This window comes from Hibiscus syriacus, unplaced genomic scaffold (assembly GCF_006381635.1).
Source record: "Hibiscus syriacus cultivar Baekdansim isolate YM2019G1 unplaced genomic scaffold, ASM638163v2 tig00111277_pilon, whole genome shotgun sequence".
Taxonomy (NCBI): Eukaryota; Viridiplantae; Streptophyta; class Magnoliopsida; order Malvales; family Malvaceae; genus Hibiscus; species Hibiscus syriacus.
In genome coordinates, this window is record NW_024063044.1 from 181,398 (window position 1) to 203,051 (window position 21,654).

The 21,654-nt window shown below is 36.4% G+C and overlaps 1 protein-coding gene and 1 pseudogene across 1 annotated transcript; both read right to left on the reverse strand.

Moving 5' to 3' along the window:
- Positions 1-10,673: 10,673 nt before the first annotated feature.
- LOC120157860 lies at positions 10,674-16,965 on the reverse strand (annotated as a pseudogene).
- Positions 16,966-17,553: 588 nt separating this feature from the next.
- LOC120157861 (F-box protein At4g09920-like) lies at positions 17,554-18,132 on the reverse strand. Its single transcript, XM_039168865.1, has 2 exons — positions 18,049-18,132; positions 17,554-17,805 (listed from the first exon to the last, which is right to left on the reverse strand). The coding sequence occupies exons 1-2, from the start codon at positions 18,130-18,132 to the stop codon at positions 17,554-17,556; spliced, it is 336 nt and encodes a 111-aa protein (XP_039024796.1).
- Between the last annotated feature and the right edge of the window lie 3,522 nt (positions 18,133-21,654).

Genomic DNA, 21,654 nt, shown 5'->3' on the forward strand with positions numbered 1-21,654 from the left:
CTCAAGAGAGACAAAACTTTGTTTCAAAATAAATAGACTCAAAGATTTTTCAAAAGAAACAACTCAAAGATATTTATTCAAAAGGAACAAACTCCAAGATTTTTATTCAAAATGAACAAACTCAAAGATTTTTTCCAAGAGAAACAAACTCAAATATTTTTAAAAGAAATTGTCTTTAAGAGATAAAAAATCGTTTTTAAAAGATTCAAATATTGTCGATTTTGTTTATATGGAAATAATCTCAAAGGTGTTTTCAAAAGTGCTTATTTTGTTTCAAATAAAACAATTTCATGATTTGTTAAAAGGGGAAACTGTCTCGTGCGAGACAAATCAGCTTTGAAAATCTCAAGTGATATTAATTTTGCTTTAAGTACAAAAACCTTGAAATTTATATTATGAGAGAAAATGATGTCTCAAGCGAGACGAAATTTGCTTTAAGATATAGTCTCAAATGAGACAAAATTTGTTTTTAGAGAAATTGTCTCAAGCGAGACAAAGTTTGTTTTTGAGAAAACGATCTCAAGTGAGATCAACTTTGTTTAATGTGAAACAAATTCGAAATTTGGATCTCAAAGGGAAAAGGTCTCAAGCGAGCCAAAATTTGTTTTGAAAGAAACAACAATCTAAGGTGAGATTAATTTTGTTTTAAGTGAATCAAATTCAAAATTTGTATCTCAAAGGAAAAAATGTCTCAAGCGAGACGCAATTTGTTTTAAAATTCTCAAGATTTGTGGAAAAATGTCTCAAGCGAGACGTAACTTGTTTTAAAGAGAAGGTTGTCTCAAGCGAGACAAAATAAAATTTGTTTTTAAGAAAACTATCTCAAGTGAGACGACACTTTATTTTTTTAAAGAAAATAATCTCAATAGCTCAAAATTTATCTATTGATTCCTGCATGTTGAGGAAACATCTTCAGAAGATCTGATTGTTGACTTCAGGAAGCCAAATATGTGGATTGCATTGTTCTTTCAGGTTGAAAACACCTGGTTATTTCCGAGCTCTAATTTCCTGAAAAGATCAGAATGATGCAATTTTGACCAACTATCTTGGAAGCTATGATAGATGTCAAGATGAAATTTATTTGATCTTCTTTTATTGAATTTGTCCTCAAGTGAGGAGAAAAATGTCTTTAATACACACGATGATAAATGTTTGATACCAATTTTATGTATCAGGTATGTATGTATGTATGTGTATGTATGTATATACTTTTCTCGATCTAGAAGGAGAATGATCGCGAGAGCAGTCTATCATTGATTCAACTTGTCCGTATTTCCACCATGGTGTACTCTTGCAAACCTTGACCTGAGACCATTTGTTTGTCCCATCAAATTTTGTCCAAAAATTAACTTTCTCTTGCCCCAGCTTCGATTCTGAGCTTTGGTGAGATATTTGTTGAATTCTAAGATATGCCTCCAGAGATTATCTTGTTTGAAAATGTTTTTCTTCTTCTTTTATTTTCAAAAGTATGAAAATATCAATTAAAATAATTTTGAAAAATGTTTAATCAAAAGATATGAAAATATTGCCCCTTTCAAGGTTTCACAATTGACAAATCATAAAACAAGAGTTCATTGGATATCAAAGAATTAATTACACTTTTAATCCTTCAATAAATTATAGCTATTTGACAAGTGTCAAGATCAACGCTATCTTTGAGAGATGGTTAAGTAAGGGAGGATAAAAAAGTCTCAAGTGGTTATCTTTGATCAAAAGTATAGTGCTCATTTATTTGATGTTCTCTGATCTGATGGAGTAGCTTCTGTACTCAGTTATTGGAAGTGTTCTCTGACTCCCAACTCTCATGTTCTCATTCATGTAGTGTGATGCCTCATCAAGGGATTTGAGCAATCGTCTCCTATATAATAATCTTCATATTCGAGCCGCCCTTTCAGGTTTTCAACTCGAATCCTCCTTTGGTTTCAAAACGTTATTCATAATTTACGTCTTGAACCCCCCTTTGTTATTTTTTCTCTATCATGCATTAAAGATTTTGGAAAACCTTTTGTAAATAAAAGATTAATCCTGATGAGCGGAATGAAATCTGAAGATAGTCTTTTCTGTTTAGAAATCCATGTATGATTAGAATGGACTTTTTAGGCACGTAATGTAGGCCATGGTTCAGGGTTATGAAAGAAATGGATAAAGGCCCAAACATGTGTTTAAAGGGTACTTGAACCAAGGATCAATTAACTCTGATGCCTTCGATCTTGTTTTGCTCAATTTGAATATACTCGCATGTCCTTCTCTTGATGTTTTATGATCTTCGAGTCAAGTGATTCTAGAGTGATTGTTTTTGATTAATCTCACGGTTTGAAGCTCAATGCGTCATTTAAGTCAGGAGACTCTTTGTCTGTGTTCTTTGTCCTCTTTTGTTCTTTGCTTTTTCTTTGATTTTTGCTTTAATTTCTCTTTGCTCTTTGTTTTTTTCTTTGGTTTGATCTTTGCACTCTGCGTCTGGTTCACCTTTCGGTATCTCATTTGGATCAATTTTCTTCACTCAGATTTCCTTCATATTGCCCCCCCAGTGTGGAGAGTGATCCTTGGTTAGGGTTGAATCAAAAGAAAATATCCTTCAGGCTCAAAGGGGACACAAGGGATATATTTTCTCCTTTTGTGAAGGGATAAAGAAAGAAAGCCGTTCATCATCTCATACACAGAAGTCCTTGCAGAAGAGGTATCCCTAGGGGGATAGATTTTCAAGATTAATTGTTTATTCACATGAAAAAAAATGTAATTAATGCATGATAGCATTATTTTGAATGAATTCTATTTTTTTCTCTTCGCTTCTTGCTCTCAACATGTCTCAATTGCTCATGCTCGTCTTCAGAAAATTGATGCGAGATGCCCCACACTGTGTCTTCTTTGTAGGAAGGTTTATGTTCAAGTGAACATCTTGTACTCAATGTCTGTAGGTTTTATTGGTAGAAAAATGTTGGTTTTACGTCTAAGAAGACGATTGTGACTTTATTGACTCAAAGAAAGGTATGGGTATGACTTTTGTGTCAAAAAAAAAAAAATGCAGTGTTTCAAGGTGGAAAGAATGTTTCAAGGTCTCAAAGAGATAGAATGTCAAAAATTGGTTATTTGGTATTGACCAGGAATTATTTCCGGTAAAAAAAATCGAGAGATTTTATTTTGGGTTTAGACGGGATAAGATAGGTCCAATCTTGGCGTATGTCAAAAATCTATAATTCTTGAAGAATTAAAAGAATATGTAATTCATTCGATATTCAAAGAACTAAAGATTAAAATTTGTTCAATTATTTAACCTTAGAAGGTAGCATCATTTCAGTCATCAAAGATTAAAAATATTTAAGCAAATATTGAAGAAAGAACAAAAACGAGTTCAAACAAAACAATCTCTATGGATGCAAGTGGTTGATGCAATGACTTCTCTGGCTTAGTATTAGGATACCCCTGAATAAATCATATTATGGATTTTGTGCTTTAGTGTCTTGCAGTTGTCAGTGGTATGCCCCGAGCTCCCAACATGATAGCTGCATGGCGTTAATATCATGGCTTTCAGGATATGGGGTCTCTCTTGGTTTGGATTGAACTGGAGTCACAAGGTTCCTCTCAACTAGCATTGGGAGCAATTCTTCATATGTCATTGGGAGTGGATTGTTGCGACAGAATGCCTTATGAGGTTTGGTCCCCAGATTAGCTAGATAAGATCCTTCAATGTTAATATCATCTCTTTCCTCATTGTCGGAATGACTAATGCCTCCTATCTGGCCATTATTGACTGCTTTTTCGATCATTTCTCCACACCTGACAATGTCAGAGAAACTCTTAGTGGCAACCCCTATCATGTAGTCGATATAAGGAGACTGTAATGTATCTATGAATATAGTGATGAACTCTCTTTCAGTCATTGGTGGATGCACTTGAGATGCAATATCCCTCCATCGTTGTGCGTACTGTCGAAAACTCTCATAATTCTTCATCCCCATATTCTGAAGCATTGTTCGATCGGGGGCCATATCAATCATGTGCTTGTATTGGCCCAGAAAAGCACTAGCCAAATCCCTCCAGGAGCGGACTTGAGTATGACTCAGTTGATTATACCCCCTAGAAGCGGGTCCAATCAAACTATCTTGGAAACAGTGGATCAACATCGGATCATTGTTAGTGTATCCCGTCATTCTTCGAATAAACATCGTGAGGTGGGCATTGGGGCAACTGGTTCCCCTGTACTTTTCAAACTCGGGCATCTTGAATTTGGGCGGGAGCACCAAGTCGGGAACTAGTACTAGTTCCGTTGCATCCATCCTGTTGTGAGAATTTTGTCCTCTCATTCCATGGAATGTCTCTCTGCACCACTGTTTCAAATTCTCTGGGATCTCGTTCTTGGCTCTTCTCGTCGCTTGGTGACTAGGAATCCTTTTTCTTGGTTGAGCTCAGCCATCTTTGCTACCATTTGGTCAAATAGGTCTTTTTGGTTTTGCAAGATACGATCCACGGTGGTCTTTTGCATCTGCTCCATTTTAACCTCCCATTCTGCTTGCAACTTTTGCAAACTCTCGTTCAACTCCTTCTTTAATTCCTCAAATTTTGCATCCATTTTCAATACTGTGTGAATGCAATTGCACAGTTAGAAGTGCTTCCTCAAAGTTTCCAGCAAGGTATGATTAATGCATGTAAACATGCTTAAATGAATGTTATGCAAAATGCAACGATGCAAATGCAAATGCAGAAATGTTGATCCCAACAGTGAATATTTTAGAACAATTTTCACCAGAGATAAAAGCCTTCGTCTCACAAGACCATCCACTTTACAGACATGCATTCGCTTAGATGCTGAGTCTGAAATGGGTCACTGCTTCATATCGGATCTTCGTCCTCAATAATGATGCCCCTCAAGCGCTCTGTAAACAAACTCTTTTAATGCCCCGGCGATGCTGAAGTCAGTGCATCACTCTTCGATGAATAACATCGGAACGATCGTAAATAAATCTACTGCTGGATTAATCCCCAGACTTCAGTCTTAAATGTTGCACGATCTTCGAGCTCACTGCTTTGTCTCGGATCTTTGTATTTGGAACTGATGCCCCTAAAACATTCTGTAACCTAACTCTGTTAATGCCCCAGTGGTGCGGAAGTCAGTGTGCCGCTCCTTGATGAATAGCGATGAAATGATCGTAGATAAAAATCGACTGCTGGATCACTCATCGGATCAGTGGCTCATCATTTTAGTCTCGAACGTTTCACGATCGTCTTGAGCAAGTCTCCTTCTCGTACTCTGTGCATTTCTTTTTAGCCTTCGGTGCATGTCTGTGTACGCGACTGCTTGGTTGAAAACTTTTATCTCTTCTTGTGAAAATTTTCTCTCGAATATCCCCTTGCTGATCAACATTTTCGCATTATGTTATGATGATGCAATGTAAAGAAGAATGAAAAAAAACAAAAACATCATAAAATAAATAAGTTAGTGCACACAAAGAAAATAAAAGAAATTAGTTAGTACAGGTAAGACAATCAATGTAGATAAAAGTGTTATTAAAAGATGAATATAACACCTACCCATCATGATATCTACCCGAGCATGCTTTAAATAGATAATAGTCCTACCCGTACATGTTATCTACCCAAAATGATCTATTTTCAAGAAATTGGTCCTAACCGCATGGTATCTAGTTCGCATGCTTTATTCGGAAAAAAAATATTCTACAAATTTAAAAGGTTAAGGTTTAGAATCGTTCCTCCTTCGTGTACACCTATTTTGGGTAACTACTGACGGACAAAGGTTCAGTATGATTATACCTAGGGTGATCGTTCGACGGTTCACTATATGCTTGGTTTCGGCTCTAACGGGAAAAAGGGTACTCGAATTGTCCTTGATGTCGGTGCCCCCTTGGGCTACCAGACCCTCGATCCTCACCCATTACAGGTTTCGAGCGGAACGAATTCAATTCGAGGGGATTCACTGCCTTATACCCATACGAGGAATAAATCCCTACGAAGGTATAAGGTATGTATCCCACGAGTTAATTGCTAAAACTCATACGAAGAATAAATTCTTACGAGAGTAAAGCATTCACCTCAACTAATTTGGATCGAAGCTCGTGTCTAGAGCTTATGTTATGCCAATGCGAGTGATGTGTGTGAGGAGGAACATACCTACCTTTGACTCAAAATGAAAAGAAAAAACTCGACAAAAACTTGGACAGAGCCTGAAAGCAAAAAGATAAAATGTTAGTATGATAATTAAAAATGAAGCAATTAAAAAAATTTCAATAAACGGATCATAAGTTAACTATGTACTCAAACTTATAATTTCCACTAAGACGACAATGTGTAAACGACATACAGCCTGACTCTCTAAAAAAAAGTTTCCCCAGCAGAGTCGCCAAGCTGTCATAACCATTTTTTTTATAAACAATTAAATGTTATTTTAAAAAACGATTATGACTTTAATTTAAAAAAATTGGTAATTTTGGAATCGATTTGAATAAAATTGAAAAAAGTCGCCATCAACCTTTGGGTTAGGTAGGTCGAATACCTAAAAACGTCTTTTAAAACAATTTTAAGAAAAATCATTTTTAGACAAGATTCGGTCTGCGTTACCAAAGATTTATTTAAATGGATTCGGGAGTCGGTTACGTGCGGGGAAGAGTAAACACCCCCGCAACGCCCAAAATTGGTACTGTGTCGCTTACACATCCTTGTAAATGGTGGAATTTATGAGTCGAATATAAAGTTAAAATGTGATCTATTTATCGAACGTTGATTAATTTGCTTCGAATTAAATAATTAGAGAAAATTCTTTAACTCGAAAAGAAATCTCAAAATTAGCAATCATCCATCGGGAAAGCTAACTCGACTATTTCTCATCCATAAAGAATATTTCCCTCTTGATAAAATGTGAATCGAATATAAATAAAATTGATGTTTGCATACAACAAAATAAATTGATTAACTAAAATGTGAATTGAATACAAATTAAAAATTTTGAAATTTACATTCACATAAAATAAAGTAAATTGTCATTTAAAATAACACACATTGCATCGTTTGAACAAATTTATTAGCAAAATATACTCGACTTATTTCAAGTTTCTATGTCGTTAAAATGCCGTACCAGATCACACCACTTCGATCAAGTGGTACTTTCCACGCTCATTCTACGCATACATGTTCTTGAAAGTATTCTAATAATATTAACAAATAAATAAAACCAAGGAAATGAGCACGATTAAAAAATAAAATAAAACATGTACGATAACTAGAACCAATAATATATACGTTCACAAATAACTACATTATATAAAATATTCATACCTAAAGGACTAAAGTAAAACTAAGATGACATTACAAATCCAAATATAAATATATAAATCAAATGAACACATAGGATAATTTCGGGGACTAAAATGACAAAACATGAACTTACATGGCTAAAATAGTAAAACAGAAAGTTAAAGGAATAAAATAGCATAATCATGAATTTAGGACTAAACTGAAACAAATAGAAACTTAGGGACTACAACAATAATTACAAACAAATCAGAACCCAAGTAGCAAATGTTAAATAATACAAATATTGAAATGGAAATAACCCAAAATGATGATAAAGGATTAAAATGACATAAAAGTAAACATACATGCTACATTCCATATTTAACACAAAATAACCAACAGTGACCAAAACAAAATTCATAAATTCTGTAGCCAAATTTGAACATCAAAGAAAATACACAAAACACAAGATTGGTGACTAAAATGAAACTATTACAAACATTGGGACCAAAGTCAAGTATGACCATAATAATATTACCTTTAATAATGGGACTAAAATAAGATATATATATAACTGCAGAATACAATGTACAAATTTATAAAAATATTAGCAACAGAAGATCTAGTGACCAAAATACAAACTATATGAACATGGTATACAAAATACAAAATATATAAACTGTAAGAGTGACCAAAATGTAACATGCATAAATATTAAGGCCAAATTAAAATATCAACAGAAACATAGAGGGCCGAACAGTAATTAAATCAAATAATAAACAGTGACTAATATAAAATTTTATAAATTTAATGTTCAAATTCGAATATACACAAAAATGATAACATATAAGAAATCAGGACTTAAATAAAAACAACTAAAAGTAGATGCCCGAAATAAAAATTCACAAAGTTTCATTCATGGCTAAAATGAGATGTTACAAACCAGGAGGGACCTAAACTATGATTTACCCCCCCAAACCTTGAAGAAACACGCGTAAGTTTACAAAGATGCGAGGACCAAATAGGCTATTTACCCCTTTGATGCTGAAACACGCATACCCTGACCCCTTAAAACGGCGTCGTTTTGGTTCAATTATAACCCAAAATAAGGGTTTCGAAACCCTTACCTTTCTCATTCTCAGCCGTGCCCCAAAACCAAAGAGGAGAGAACTCTCTCCCTCCCAAACTGTTCTTCCTGTTTCCTCTTGCTTCCTCGCCGTAACAAGAAAACAGAGGCTCCCCGGCCACCGTAACGGTGGCCATGGGGAGCAAATCGACCCCTAAAGACCCTCAAATTAAAACCCCAAACTTAAATCACCCAAAACCCAAGCCCCTCACTCTAGACCTAAAAACCAGTGGTTACCTTCAAACCTCGGTGACCTTGGCTCGGTGAAGACCCCGGCTATGACTGCTTGAAAGGTAACCTTTCGATCCTCTCCCTTTTCCTTTCCTCTGTTTTTTTTAAATTTCGAATGCTCTCCCCTTTTGTTTTTTGGTTCCCCGAATACCCCCCCGTCTCTCGTTCTTCTCTTTGGTCCTTTATCCTTCCTTTTTGCTTGTTGGATTCTGTTGAGATGATGATGTCTAGGAATAGGGGAAATTATGGGTTGTTGATTTAGGGTGACCAATTTCCCGATTTACCGGGATTTAGGCATTTTATATTTTAGGGTTTGGATATATATATATTTTTTCTGATTTGGGTTGATTTGGGACTGATGGGGTTGCTGTGGTTTACTGTAGATGACGATGGTGGCGCGGGAACGGCGGCTGGACCATCGGAGTGGAGCGAGACGGGCCGGAACAGTGATGGCGGCGACGCTGAGGCAGAGAAGGGTCACACGGCGGCTGGAAGGGGATTAGGGTTTGAAACCCTAATATGTTTTAGGGTTTAAAACCCTAATCTGAATTGGGCTTCGGGTCTCTGGGCCAAATGGGCTTCGGGTTGTTGGGCCTCTGTAACCTGAATTGGGCTTAGGGATTAGGCCTGCAAAAATTGTAATAATAAATAATAATAAAATAATAAGATAACGATAATAATAATAATAATAATAATAAAATAACGGAAAAAAAAACCCGGACAAAAACGGGTGTTTACAGTTTTTTGGCGGTCTGCTACAGTTGGAAGTGCACCATGTATGCTTCTCTCTTTTTCCCTTCCAATAAGCTAGCATGTATCAATCATTATATATAAGCAGTTTATTGTTCATATTGTGCTTATTGGGCACTCTTATATGCTCATGATGCATATATTTGGGCTGTCGTATGCAATTTACTACGATTCTAGGATCTTCAAGGAACTTATCAGTCGAATTTATATCGGAAAATTGCAGTTTGACAGATGCAAAATGTGTTGCATGCTTCTAAAGAGAGCACAGCAGCAGCAGCAAAAAGAACATCCCATGCCCATAGCCTCATCAGAACCCTCGAAATCAGCTTGCCGCAACTGTTTCTTATGTTTTTCTCGCTGTTGATGGCATTGGCGTGTCTCTTGTAACTGTTGTCAAAGAAACAGCTGTTCAAGAACTCTCTAGCCACGGTCTTCCTGTTGGAAAAGGCCTGTCCCAAATCTGTCCTTTGTCATGGGATGTCTACACAAAGCTGTTGATATAATATTTAATCACCATGACATGGCATAACCACAGAGGCTCCCAGCTACTTTTAATCTGATGTCAAGTTAGCATGGATGACAACTATGAGAACGTCTATGAAAGCATTTGCAGAGCGTAATCCACTATTTGTTAAATTCAGGTCGTCTACTTAAACCCGACATGATGTTCACCAACCTCAAGACGATCCAATCTCAACATTGGCACAAAAGTACTTTGTTTTTCCTCATAAAATATTGTGCAGGAAGGGTCCTACATCTTTCCTAACCAAGGTTTCATTATTATACCATCATAATTAACTCAAGATTTTATATATAAACACCAGCCATGATTAATTTAATTAAAGGCTATTGTAATTTTATTTATTTAATGAAAAATTTTGCTTCAACAATTCATAAGCCTGGACTTGAATTTGATGGGCATGGCAGGATTAATTATAGTTGGAATATTCTTTGGTGCCAGCTGAAAAACATAAATGAAAAGAGACTAACTTTATAATTAAAGCTAATTTGAAAATGTTAACCTCAGTAATTACTTCTGTAAAGAAATGGGGACTCAAAGGAATTTCTGTAATTTTAGTACAAATACATAAGATCTATAAAATATTAATTTTAGATTCAGTTATATCAATTATTAATTAGTTTAATGAGATATATCATTAAATCTTTAAATAAAATCAATAATTCGAATTTAAAGTTATTTTTATTTTACCTGATTTATGAATTATTAAAATTTATAATTTGTTTGATTCATATTAGTTGAATAACTGTGTATATGTTTTACATTGATAAAAAAAACATAATCATGTCTAATTAAAATATTTCCCTAAGTATATCCAAATGATAAGCAGTTCATTGGACGAGAGGAGGATAAATGCTTGCAGTGGTCCGCGCTTTTTTGGAAAGGTCTCCCGGGCAAGCAGTTCCCTCCGTCGTCAGTTTCTAGTATCATCAAGCAATTCGGCACCTCTCCGGTGAATATGTTGTCGGAGAATATGAAATTTTCCAACTTGGGCAACCGACATGTGCTGGCCGAAATTACACCCGATAGCATATTATGTGCCACGTTGAGTTGCTCAAGGCTCACCATGTTGGTTTTTGGCAAATATCTCACATTGGTTTTGTATAAGGAGGAGGGGAAATTCTTTTGTTATAAATAAAACCCTCCTCCTCAGTTTATCATCCCATAAATATAAACATTATTCTATATTAAAGGTTATTTGTATTCTTTCTTTCTCTTTGTAATATTTCATCTACTAGTGAAATATTATTTTAGTAGTATTCGAGGAGGTAGGCATAATTTTGGCCTAACCTCGTTAAATTTTGGTGTTCTCTTTATGTCTATTTAATAGCTATTGTCGGGTATAGTTGTTGTTAATTATTGTCCTATTAAAATTATTTGTCTTGGTAGTTCTGTCTAAGAAAAGTGGGTTTTAAGAGGGACCATTGTGACCCCTCATCTTTCTTGGGAATCTACCTTGGTGTGATTTTTAGTACAATCGTTTTCACACTAGTCACCTAGATAATAGTTTTCAAGGTGAATTTGTTATTATTGGTGGAAATTAACCCGAATTCCACAACAATTGGTATCAGAGCTCTTGGTTTATTTTAGTATGCTCTGTGGTTGCGGCTTAGGCTGATCTTCCACATCATAAAAAAAATTCCTTGGGATAATTGGCATTCCGCATTGACATCTATTAAATAGAATTTGTAGCAGAAATGACAGAAGCAACAAAAACATCTACATCGTCGTCAACAGCTGTGAAAAATGTTAGATTTGCAGTGGAGATTTTTGATGGCACCGGTCATTTCGGCATGTGGCAAAGTGAGGTTCTAGATACCCTATTTCAGCAGGGTCTAGACATTGCTATTGAAGGAGAGAAACCAGATGATGTTGAGGAGAAAGAATGGAAGAGGATCAATAGATTGGCATGTGGTACTATTCGATCGTGTCTTTCTAGAGAGCAGAAGTATGCATTTTCTAAGGAAACTTATGCAAGTAAATTGTGGAAGGCACTTGAGGAGAAATTTTTGAAGAAAAGCGGTCAGAACAAGCTCTACATGAAAAAGAGATTGTTCCGCTTCAACTATGTACCAGGTACCACTATGAATGATCACATTACTAGCTTTAATCAGCTGGTGACTGATCTGATGAATATGGACGTGACTTTTGAAGACGAAGATCGGGCTCTGATGTTGATGAGATCACTTCCTGATGAGTTTGAGTATCTTGAAACTACTCTACTTCATGGGAAAGTTGATGTGTCTCTCAGTGAAGTAACTGTTGCCTTGTATAGTTATGAATTGAGAAAGAAAGACAAACAAGAAAACACAAGTGTCGAAGCAGAAGCTCTTGTTGTTAGAGGCCGTTCGAAGAGTCAGAATAAAGGAAGGAGAGGGAGATCGAAGTCAAAGTCCAGATTGAGCAAAGATGAATGTGCCTTTTGTCGAGAAAAAGGGCACTGGAAGAAAGAATGTCCCAGGCTAAAGAACAAAGGCAAACCTGAAAGGGGAAAGGCTGTCTCAGAATCAAATGTGGTCAAGTATGATGATGCAGATTCAGATTTCGCATTCGCTGCTACGCCATCAACCAGCTGTTCCAGTTCATGGCTGTTAGATTCAGCTTGTAGCCACCAATTGACCCCCAATAGAGAATGGTTCTTTGATTTTAAAGAACTAAAAGGTAGAATTGTCTACACGGCAAATAATTCCCATCTTGACACACTTGGGATTGGTTCAATTCGCTTGAGGAATCAGGATAGATCAATCAGAACCTTAACAGGTGTCCATTATGTACCAGATTTAATGAGAAATCTCATCTCTGTGAGAACCTTAGAGTCAAAAGGTTTAGAAGTGAGGGCAAAAGATGGGATTATGAGGATTATCTCTGGTGCACTGGTGATAATGAAGGGAATCCGGAAAAGAAACAACGTGTATTACTTTCTGGGTAGTACAATTGTTGGGACAACAGCAGTGGCAGCTTCTACTGATGAACAGGAGTCAGAAGCAACCAGGTTATGGCATATGTGCTTGGGGCATGTTGGTGAAAAATCCTTGAAATTGCTGATAGATCAAGGATTATTGAAGGGTGTTCGGGCTTACAAATTAGCTTTTTGTGAGTATTGCATCAAAGGGAAGAAGACGAGGGTAAAATTTGGAACAGTAATCCATGATACTAAAGGTATTTTGGATTATGTTCATTCAGATGTATGGGGGCCTTCCAAGACAACTTCATTGGGAGGAACACACTATTATGTTACCTTTGTTGATGATTTTTCCCAGAGAGTTTGGGTGTATACAATGAAGACAAAGGATGAGGTGCTAGGATTTTTCCTTAAATGGAAAAAGATGGTGGAGACTCAAACAGGCAGAAAAATCAAACGTCTTCGTACAGACAATGGTGGAGAGTACAAAAATGATCCATTTCTGAAAGTCTGTGAAGAAGAAGGTATTGTCAGGCACTTCACTGTCAGAAGTACACCACAACAGAATGGGATGACAGAGCGTATGAACCGGACATTAGTGGAGAAGGTTCGGTGTATGTTGTCTAATGCTGGGTTAGGCAAAGAATTTTGGGCTGAGGCTTTGGTCTATGCTTGTCATCTTGTCAACCGCTTACCATCGACTGCTATTGGTGGTAAAACACCATTAGAGAAATGGTTTGGAGAACCTGTTACAGATTATGATTCCTTACATGTGTTTGGTTCCACTGTATACTACCATGTTAAGGAGTCAAAGCTGGATCCAAGAGCAAAGAAGGCGATCTTTATGGGGATCACCTCTGGTGTGAAAGGCTATCGTCTTTGGTGTCCAGAAACAAAGAAAATAATCTTCAGCAGGGATGTTACCTTTGATGAATCTACCATGTTGAGAAAGGTGACTTCAGAAAAATTAGACCAGACAGATGGAACTCCCAAACAGGTGGAGTTTGAAGGAAGCAAGATTGTCCCAACCAGTAAAGAAACTGATGTTGACTTTCCTATGGTAGAAGAAGGGTCAGATGAAGAAGAGGTTCAGATCCAAGAACATCCACAGCAACATGAATCAATTGCACTCAGAAAGGGAAAGAGGACCATTACACAACCTGCTCGTTATGCTGATATGGTCTCTTTTGCATCACCAATTGCAATTGATGACGTTCCTGCCACTTTTAATGAAGCAGTCTAAAGTTCAAAACATAAAAAGTGAAGGATCGCCATGAATGAAGAAATGCAATCCCTTCAAAAGAATCAGACGTGGAAACTAGCTAGTCTTCCGAAGGGAAAGAAGGCAATTGGGTGCAAGTGGGTATATGCAAAGAAAGATGGATTTCCTGACAAGAATAACATCCGCTACAAAGAAAGATTGGTGGCTAAAGGCTACGCCCAAACGGAGGGAGTTGATTATAATGAAGTATTTTCTCCAGTTGTAAAACATTCCTCCATCAGAATTTTGTTGGCTTTGGTAGCACAGTTGGATTTGGAACTAGTTCAGATGGATATAAAAACTGCATTTTTACATGGAGACTTGGATGAGGAAATCTACATGACTTAGCCAGATGGATTCAAAGTTGCTGAAAAAGAAGAGATGGTGTGCAAATTAGAAAAATCGCTATACGGATTGAAGCAATCTCCAAGGCAATGGTACAAGTGATTTGACAAGTTTATGATAGGGCAGAAGTACACAAGAAGCAAATATGATCATTGTCTGTATTTACGCAAGCTACAAGACGGATCCTATATATATCTTCTTCTTTATGTTGATGATATGCTGATAGCTTCCAGGAGTCAGACAGAAATTGCGAAACTAAAGACTCAATTGAACAGGGAGTTTGAGATGAAGGATCTTGGTAAAGCAAAGAAGATTCTAGGCATGGAGATATCAAAGGATAAAAAATTGGGGAGGCTTTGTTTATCTCAGAAAGAATATCTGAAGAAGGTTCTAAAACGTTTTGGCATGAATGAGAAGTCAAAACCAGTTAGTACACCTCTTGCTCCTCATTTCAAGCTCGGTGCATCCATGTCACCTAAGGATGATGCAGAACGGGAATACATGTCAAAGGTTCCGTATGCAAGTGCTGTTGGTAGCTTAATGTATGCAATGGTGTGTACGAGACCCGATATTTCACAGGCAGTTGGGGTTGTGAGCAGGTATATGCATGATCCTGGAAAGGAGCATTGGGAAGCTGTGAAATGGATTATGCGGTATATTCTAAACACCGTAGATGTTGGTTTGGTCTTTCAGCAGGACAAACAAGATGGTCAGTGTGTAGTTGGGTATTGTGATTCAGATTATGCAGGTGATTTGGACAAGCGTCGATCAACTACTGGTTATGTGTTTACATTTGCAAAAGCACCAGTCAATTGGAAGTCCACCTTACAGTCAACAGTGGCATTGTCTACTACAGAGGCAGAGTATATGGCAGTTACAGAGGCTGTGAAGGAGGCAATTTGGTTTCAAGGGTTGTTTGGTGAATTGGGAATGGAACAAAAGCACATCAAAGTGCACTGTGACAGTTAGAGTGCTATTCATTTAGCAAAGAACCAAGTTTACCATGCAAGGACGAAGCACATCGATGTTCGATATCACTTTGTACGAGAGATTCTAGAAGAATGCGGAGTCATAATCCAGAAGATTCGGACCACTGAGAATCCTGCTGATATGTTGACAAAAGTGGTAACTACGGTCAAGTTTAAACATTGTTTAGACTTGGTCAATATTGTTACAAATTGAAAGATGAATTGCAGACACTACTGAAGATTGGATTTTGTGAGAGACGTGTGTGGAATTTGCCAAGGTGGAGATTTGTTGGTTTTTGGCAAACATCCCACATTGGTTTTATATAAGGAGGAGGGGAAGTTTTTTTATTATAAATAGAGCCATCCTCCTCCTTAGTTTATCATCCCACAAATATAAACCTTCTTCTATATTAAAAGCTATTTATATTATTTCTTTCTCTTTGTAATATTTTCTCTACTAGTGAAATATTATTTTAGTAGTGTTCGAGGAGATAGGCATAATTTTGGCCTAATCTCGTTAAATTTTGGTGTTCTCTTTATGTCTATTTAATAGCTATTGTCGGGTATAGTTTTTGTTAATTATTGTCCTATTAAAATTACTTGTCTTAGTAGTTCTGTCTAAGGAAATTGGGTTTTAAGAGAGACCATTGTGACCCCTCCTCTTTCCTGGGAATCTACCTTGGTGTGATTTTTAGTACAATCATTTTCACACTAGTCACCTAGATAATAGTTTTCAAGGTGAATTTGTTATTATTGGTGGAAGTTAACCCGAATTCCACAACACATCATTCCCCCTATATCTTCCGGCAAAGGTCCCATAATCTTATTGAAACTAACATAAAAAACAGTTGTATTTTTAAGTCTACCGATTACTTCAGGCATGCAAGATCTGAACCCATTGTTCCTAAGGATTATCTCTTGAAGATTAGCCATGTCTCCGATACTCGACGGAACCCAGCCGCCAAACTTATTGTCGGCCAAGACCATAGTAGAAACCGGGGAGTTGCCGAAGTTGTCCGACAAATATCACATAAACATGTTGTGGTTAATAAAAATAGCGTCCAAATCTTAATCGAAAAGTACCTTCGGCACGGTTACTTTAAACTTGTTGAACCTCAAATCCAAGAACTTAAGCCAAGGCAACTCGAGAACCACGCGAGGAAACTCACCGGTGAAACGGTTGTTGCTAAGATCCAGTTCGAACAGAAGCTTCAGCTCTCTGAACTTGTTTGGAACCGCACCGCAAAAGTGGTTGGTGTTGATGTGAAACACTGCGAGATCAGTGAGCAAGCGAAGCTCTTCCGGAAAGTGCCCACCAATATCACCGTGGTTTAAATCAATGCCTGCGACTGTTTTGATGGAGTGGTCATCAGGTGCAGGAGCACAATAAACCCCGGTGTAACCACAAACATCATAGCCAATCCAATTAGCAGTGAGGTTTAAAGGGTCGGATACAATAGCTCGTTTCCAAGCTTGTACAGCTGTGTAGGTGTTTAGAAGCCTAGGGTTTTCGAATACAAGAGGTGGGTCACAGTTGAGGCCGCCATGGCCAGAAATGGGAGGCTGGGCGCATGAAGAGAAGCCTATAAAGAGCGAGAGGAACAAGAGTGAGATTCCCATAAGTATAATCAATCTAGTTTTTTTAATGTATCAATGAAAGGATTTCTGAAACCTTTTAAAGAGCTAATTCAGTCTCATCATGTAATTACCGTCACCCAATCAATCAAGAGGGATTAGATTTTGTGTTTTGGTCATAAGAGGAAGGAGAGTAAAGGCAGATAAGATATGCACGAAATATTAGGTATACTATTTTACCATACCATTTATAATTCCAATCTATAATTGTATGGTTCAATTCACATATAATTTTATGGATGTTTTTGGTTTTTTTAAATTCATTGTCAATTCAATAATAGGTATGCTTTTTTATCATACCATTTATAATTCCAATCTATAAATATAATGTTTTTGGTGATTTTTTAAATTCATTGTGATCAATCCAACATTTTTAGATAACTTTTCGATATACTTAGGTTGAATAATTACTTGAAATAATATCTAAATGTCTTTCAACATATATCCATAATCTATAAAATTATAAAAAAATATTTTAAAAATATAGTATTATTGATTTAAAATATAATTTACAAATGAAACACGTTATGTGACCTTAGTAGTTAAAATGAATGTTATTTTTTCTAGAGATACTTATTTCCCATGTTCCGGGTAAAGATGATTGTCTTCAAGTACTGGACAACTTGAAATGAGCCTCTTGATTGAATCGTCATCTTTAAATTTAATTTCTTGAAGCTCCAAGGTCTTGAGGCTAGGCAAGCAAACATGAATCGGAACACTCGTTATATATGGGACGTTTAGGTTCAATCTCACCAGTGTCTTGCTGGTAAAAAGTAGAGCAGGCAACATGGGAACAAAAAGCAAATCCGAATCCTTAACTCCACGCTAAAGTGCAGCAGATATCCATCCACAAACATGCTAAGATTTGGTCGTTTGTTTGTCAATATGATCGAGTCGAAATTGTTCGATTCTTCTCTCAGTATGGAAAAACAACATTTTATCTATGAATTTTGTGAAGCTCTTAGAAGGACAAAGAGAAAACTAAATTTTTTTTAAATCAACACCAAGATTAAGCAATGAGACAAACATATATCGTCATATGGTTGATAGAATGAAGGTGAAAACTACATCTTTGATGACAAGCGACGATAGGATGCGACTTAGAAGGGAATTCGACAAGTTACTGATTCTATCAACACGATTTGCTTTCATGAAAATTCACTCTTCAAGGACAAATGAAAAGAGCAATTGCAGGTTATATATATACAAGCAAAAATTGTGCAATGAATCGAAAAGCCACATTTCGAAAACACGACTTACGGGATTCCCTTTCTGCCATTAAATTCACTCGTTCATTAAATGCACTACAATAAATTTATCAATTTATGATAAAATTTTTATATGACATTATGAATAATGTCACAAAATATACTATAAACGTGATGTTTCTTTGTTTTCGTCATATTTAGTGATTAATGATAGAGAAAATAACCTCAGTGACCAAAAATGCCTTATAATATACGATTTTAACCAAATTTTTTTGGATTTGCCAAAATGACCAACTAAATCGCAATGCGATCGATAATTCGCAACGCGATCTCCGGTATCGCAAATCAGTTTCCAGATTCGCAACGCGATTCTGACTATAGCATTGCGATTTCCCAAATTCGTGTTGCGATTTTCCTAATTCGCAATGCGAATACGTAATTCGCATTGCGATTTACGTAATCGCATTGCGATTTTCCTAATTCGCATTGCGATTTACGTAATCGCATTGCGATTTTCCTAATTCGCATTGCGATTTACGTAATCGCATTGCGATTTTCCTAATTCGCATTACGATTTTTCTAATTCGCATTGCGATTTACGTAACCGCATTGCGATTTACGTAATCGCATTGCGATTTACGCAATTTCATTACGATTTTACTAATTCGCATTGCGATTTACGTAATTGCATTGCGATTTTACTAATTCGCATTACGATTTTCCTAATTCGTACTTCGATTTACGTAATCGCATTGCGATTTAGTAAATCGCAACGAGATTCTGACTATCGCAATACTGAATTTCAAATTCGCAACTCGATTTTTGAATTCGCAACAGGTTTTAATTTCGCAACACAAATGTTTTGGGTATATAAATACGCAGCAGCAACAACTCATAACCTAAATCCCTAAATCGCAACTCATTACATCTCCATCTATCACTCTCTCCGGCGACATCCGTTCCCATATCCAACGACATCCTTCCCCATCCGACAACAGGTTTTAGTTTCGCAGCTCGTTTGTTTAGTAAATTAATTTACAATAATGAAATCATCTAATGTTGATCGTGTTTGGATAGATTTGTGTTTTGGAGGGTCATGGGAGAATGTTCATGGTGTTTTACAATATATGCCTTTATCCATGAATCTTCAACTAAAACTGTCATTAAAAAAGTTAACTTATGAAACTCTAATGTTATGTGTTGCAAATAAATTGAATTTAGAGCCCCTAAGTGGATTTAGGCTATCTTATCAGAAAAATGGTAAAGTTTATTTGTTAACCGACAATGAAGATGTTGAACGATTCATTGCTTACATTAGTGTTTCAAGTGATGATGTTACATTGTATGTTGTTGAACCTAGAAGTAGTGAAGTTGGGTCAGTAGCGGGTAGTAATCAACTAAGTTTTTCAACCGCAGTTTATGATGCTCAAAATTTAATGGTTCCACCACAATTTCATCACCAAGCAAATATTGTTTCACCACATTTCCAATACCAAACACAATCTCAAAACCCACAACCTTTCCCTAATCCAAATCCCAATCAACTTTCAGCACCAAATTCTGGTTTTCGTATTGACCAGTTAGACGATGATGAGCCAACAAAAAAAATTGTGAGTACTAGTCAGTATTCGAAATTTGATCTTGGTCAATACCCGGACTTTGATCTTGGTCAATACTCGGATTTTGATGATTTTTCAGAAGAAGAAACATACCCTGCGTGTAATGATTTTGATATTGGTCAATACCCAAATTTTGATGATGAAATAACCTTTGCCGAGGAAGATGTTGTTGATGATAATGAGGAGGAAGTTACGGCTGTAAATGAACATATTGAACATCCATTCTGTAATTCATATAACATTGAAGAAGAAAAAGAAGAAGAAGAAATCCCCAAAGAAAAGTCCCCGAAGAAAATGCCACGGGAGTATAACTGGAATATGCCAGAATTACTTCAGATACCGGAAGAAGAGTTGGTAAAGATAGCAGTTGATTGTCACACAAAAATTATTTGTATCAAGAAAGATGATTGTTTTGATACAAAGGAAGACTTGAAGATAGCTTTGTATACGAAATGTGTGGAAGATGGCTATCAACTAAAAGTTAACAAATCAAGCAAAGATCGTTTCGAAACAAGGTGTATGATTGACAAAAACTGTTTGTGGCGTATGATTGCAAAGAGGATAAAAGATTGCGAAATGTTTCAAGTTAGGACTTTTATTGATAAACATACATGTTCAAGAACCCAAGTTTTTCCTCACCATAGACATGCAAACAAAAAGGTGTTGGGTGGTTTTCTGGCTGAGTTAATGTTTTTGAATGGTAGGGTATATCGGGGACATGAAATTATGACTGCCATGAATGCTCGGTTCAAGATTAGTATCTCATATTCTCAAGCTTGGAGAGCCAAATGTTATGCCTTGGAATTGTTGAGGGGGTCGCCAGAAGCATCGTTTGCCCAACTGCCGGCTTATTGTCACAATTTAAAGCTGAAAAATCCTGGGTCGGTAACTCATATCAAAACAGATAGAGATGGACGCTTTGAGTTATTGTTTATCGCCATTGGTGCTGCGGTTAGTAAATCAATATAATTTTGTTGACTCATTTTTGTTAGTTACATGCATTTTACATTTAAATGATTATATTTCTTGTGTATATGATTTTGTAGATTCGTTCGTTTATTAATTGCATGCGCCTAGTTATTATAGTTGACGGAGCACATTTAAAAGGTAGATACCTTGGAGTAAACTTATTAGCAGTAGCCATGGATGCTAACAATGGGATACTGCCAATAGCTTACGGGGTTGGAAAATTTGAAACCTTTGATTCATGGACATGGTTTATGGGGCATCTTAGGGATTGCATAGGTCCTATTACCAATCTAACAATCATATCTGATAGGGCAAACTCAATTGACAACGCTGTTAGAAGGTGTTTCCTAGATGCTTTTCATGGACTTTGTGGTGTTCATTTGTATAGAAATCTAAAATCAAGGTCTGCTGGTATAAAAAATCACAAATGGACATACTGGAAGGCTGTAAAAGCTTATCGGGAAGTGGATTTTAATAAGCATATAAACTGTTTAAGACGTGTTTTGCCTCACTGTGCTCAAACACTAGATGATGTCGGGTTTGAAAGATGGTCAAGAGTACATCAACTTGGAACAAGATATGGTTTCATGACGTCTAATAGTACAGAATCAATCAACGCTCTAAGTGTTCATTCCCGGAAATTACCCATTACTATGTTAATGGAGTTTTTTCGAGCCTCTATTCAATAGTGGTACTACAATAAAAGAAACCATGCAGGTATTATTTCTTTAAATTCGTAACTTATCATATATTTTACTAAGTATTATTTATTTAAATTTACAGGAACATTGGAACATCGTGTTACACCATGGACAGAAAAAAAGATAACGAAACGTGTTGTGAAGTCAACATCATGGAGAGTTGAACCATGTTCAAAC

Excerpts from the sequence above, each read along its gene's own strand:
- LOC120157861 (XM_039168865.1), bottom strand. The coding sequence starts at position 18,132 with ATGAAAGCAAATCGTGTTGATAGAATCAGTAACTTGTCGAATTCCCTT. Across the intron at positions 17,806-18,048 it reads CGTCGCTTGTCATCAAAGAT|CGTGGAGTTAAGGATTCGGA; the intron begins GTAGTTTTCACC and ends GCTGCACTTTAG.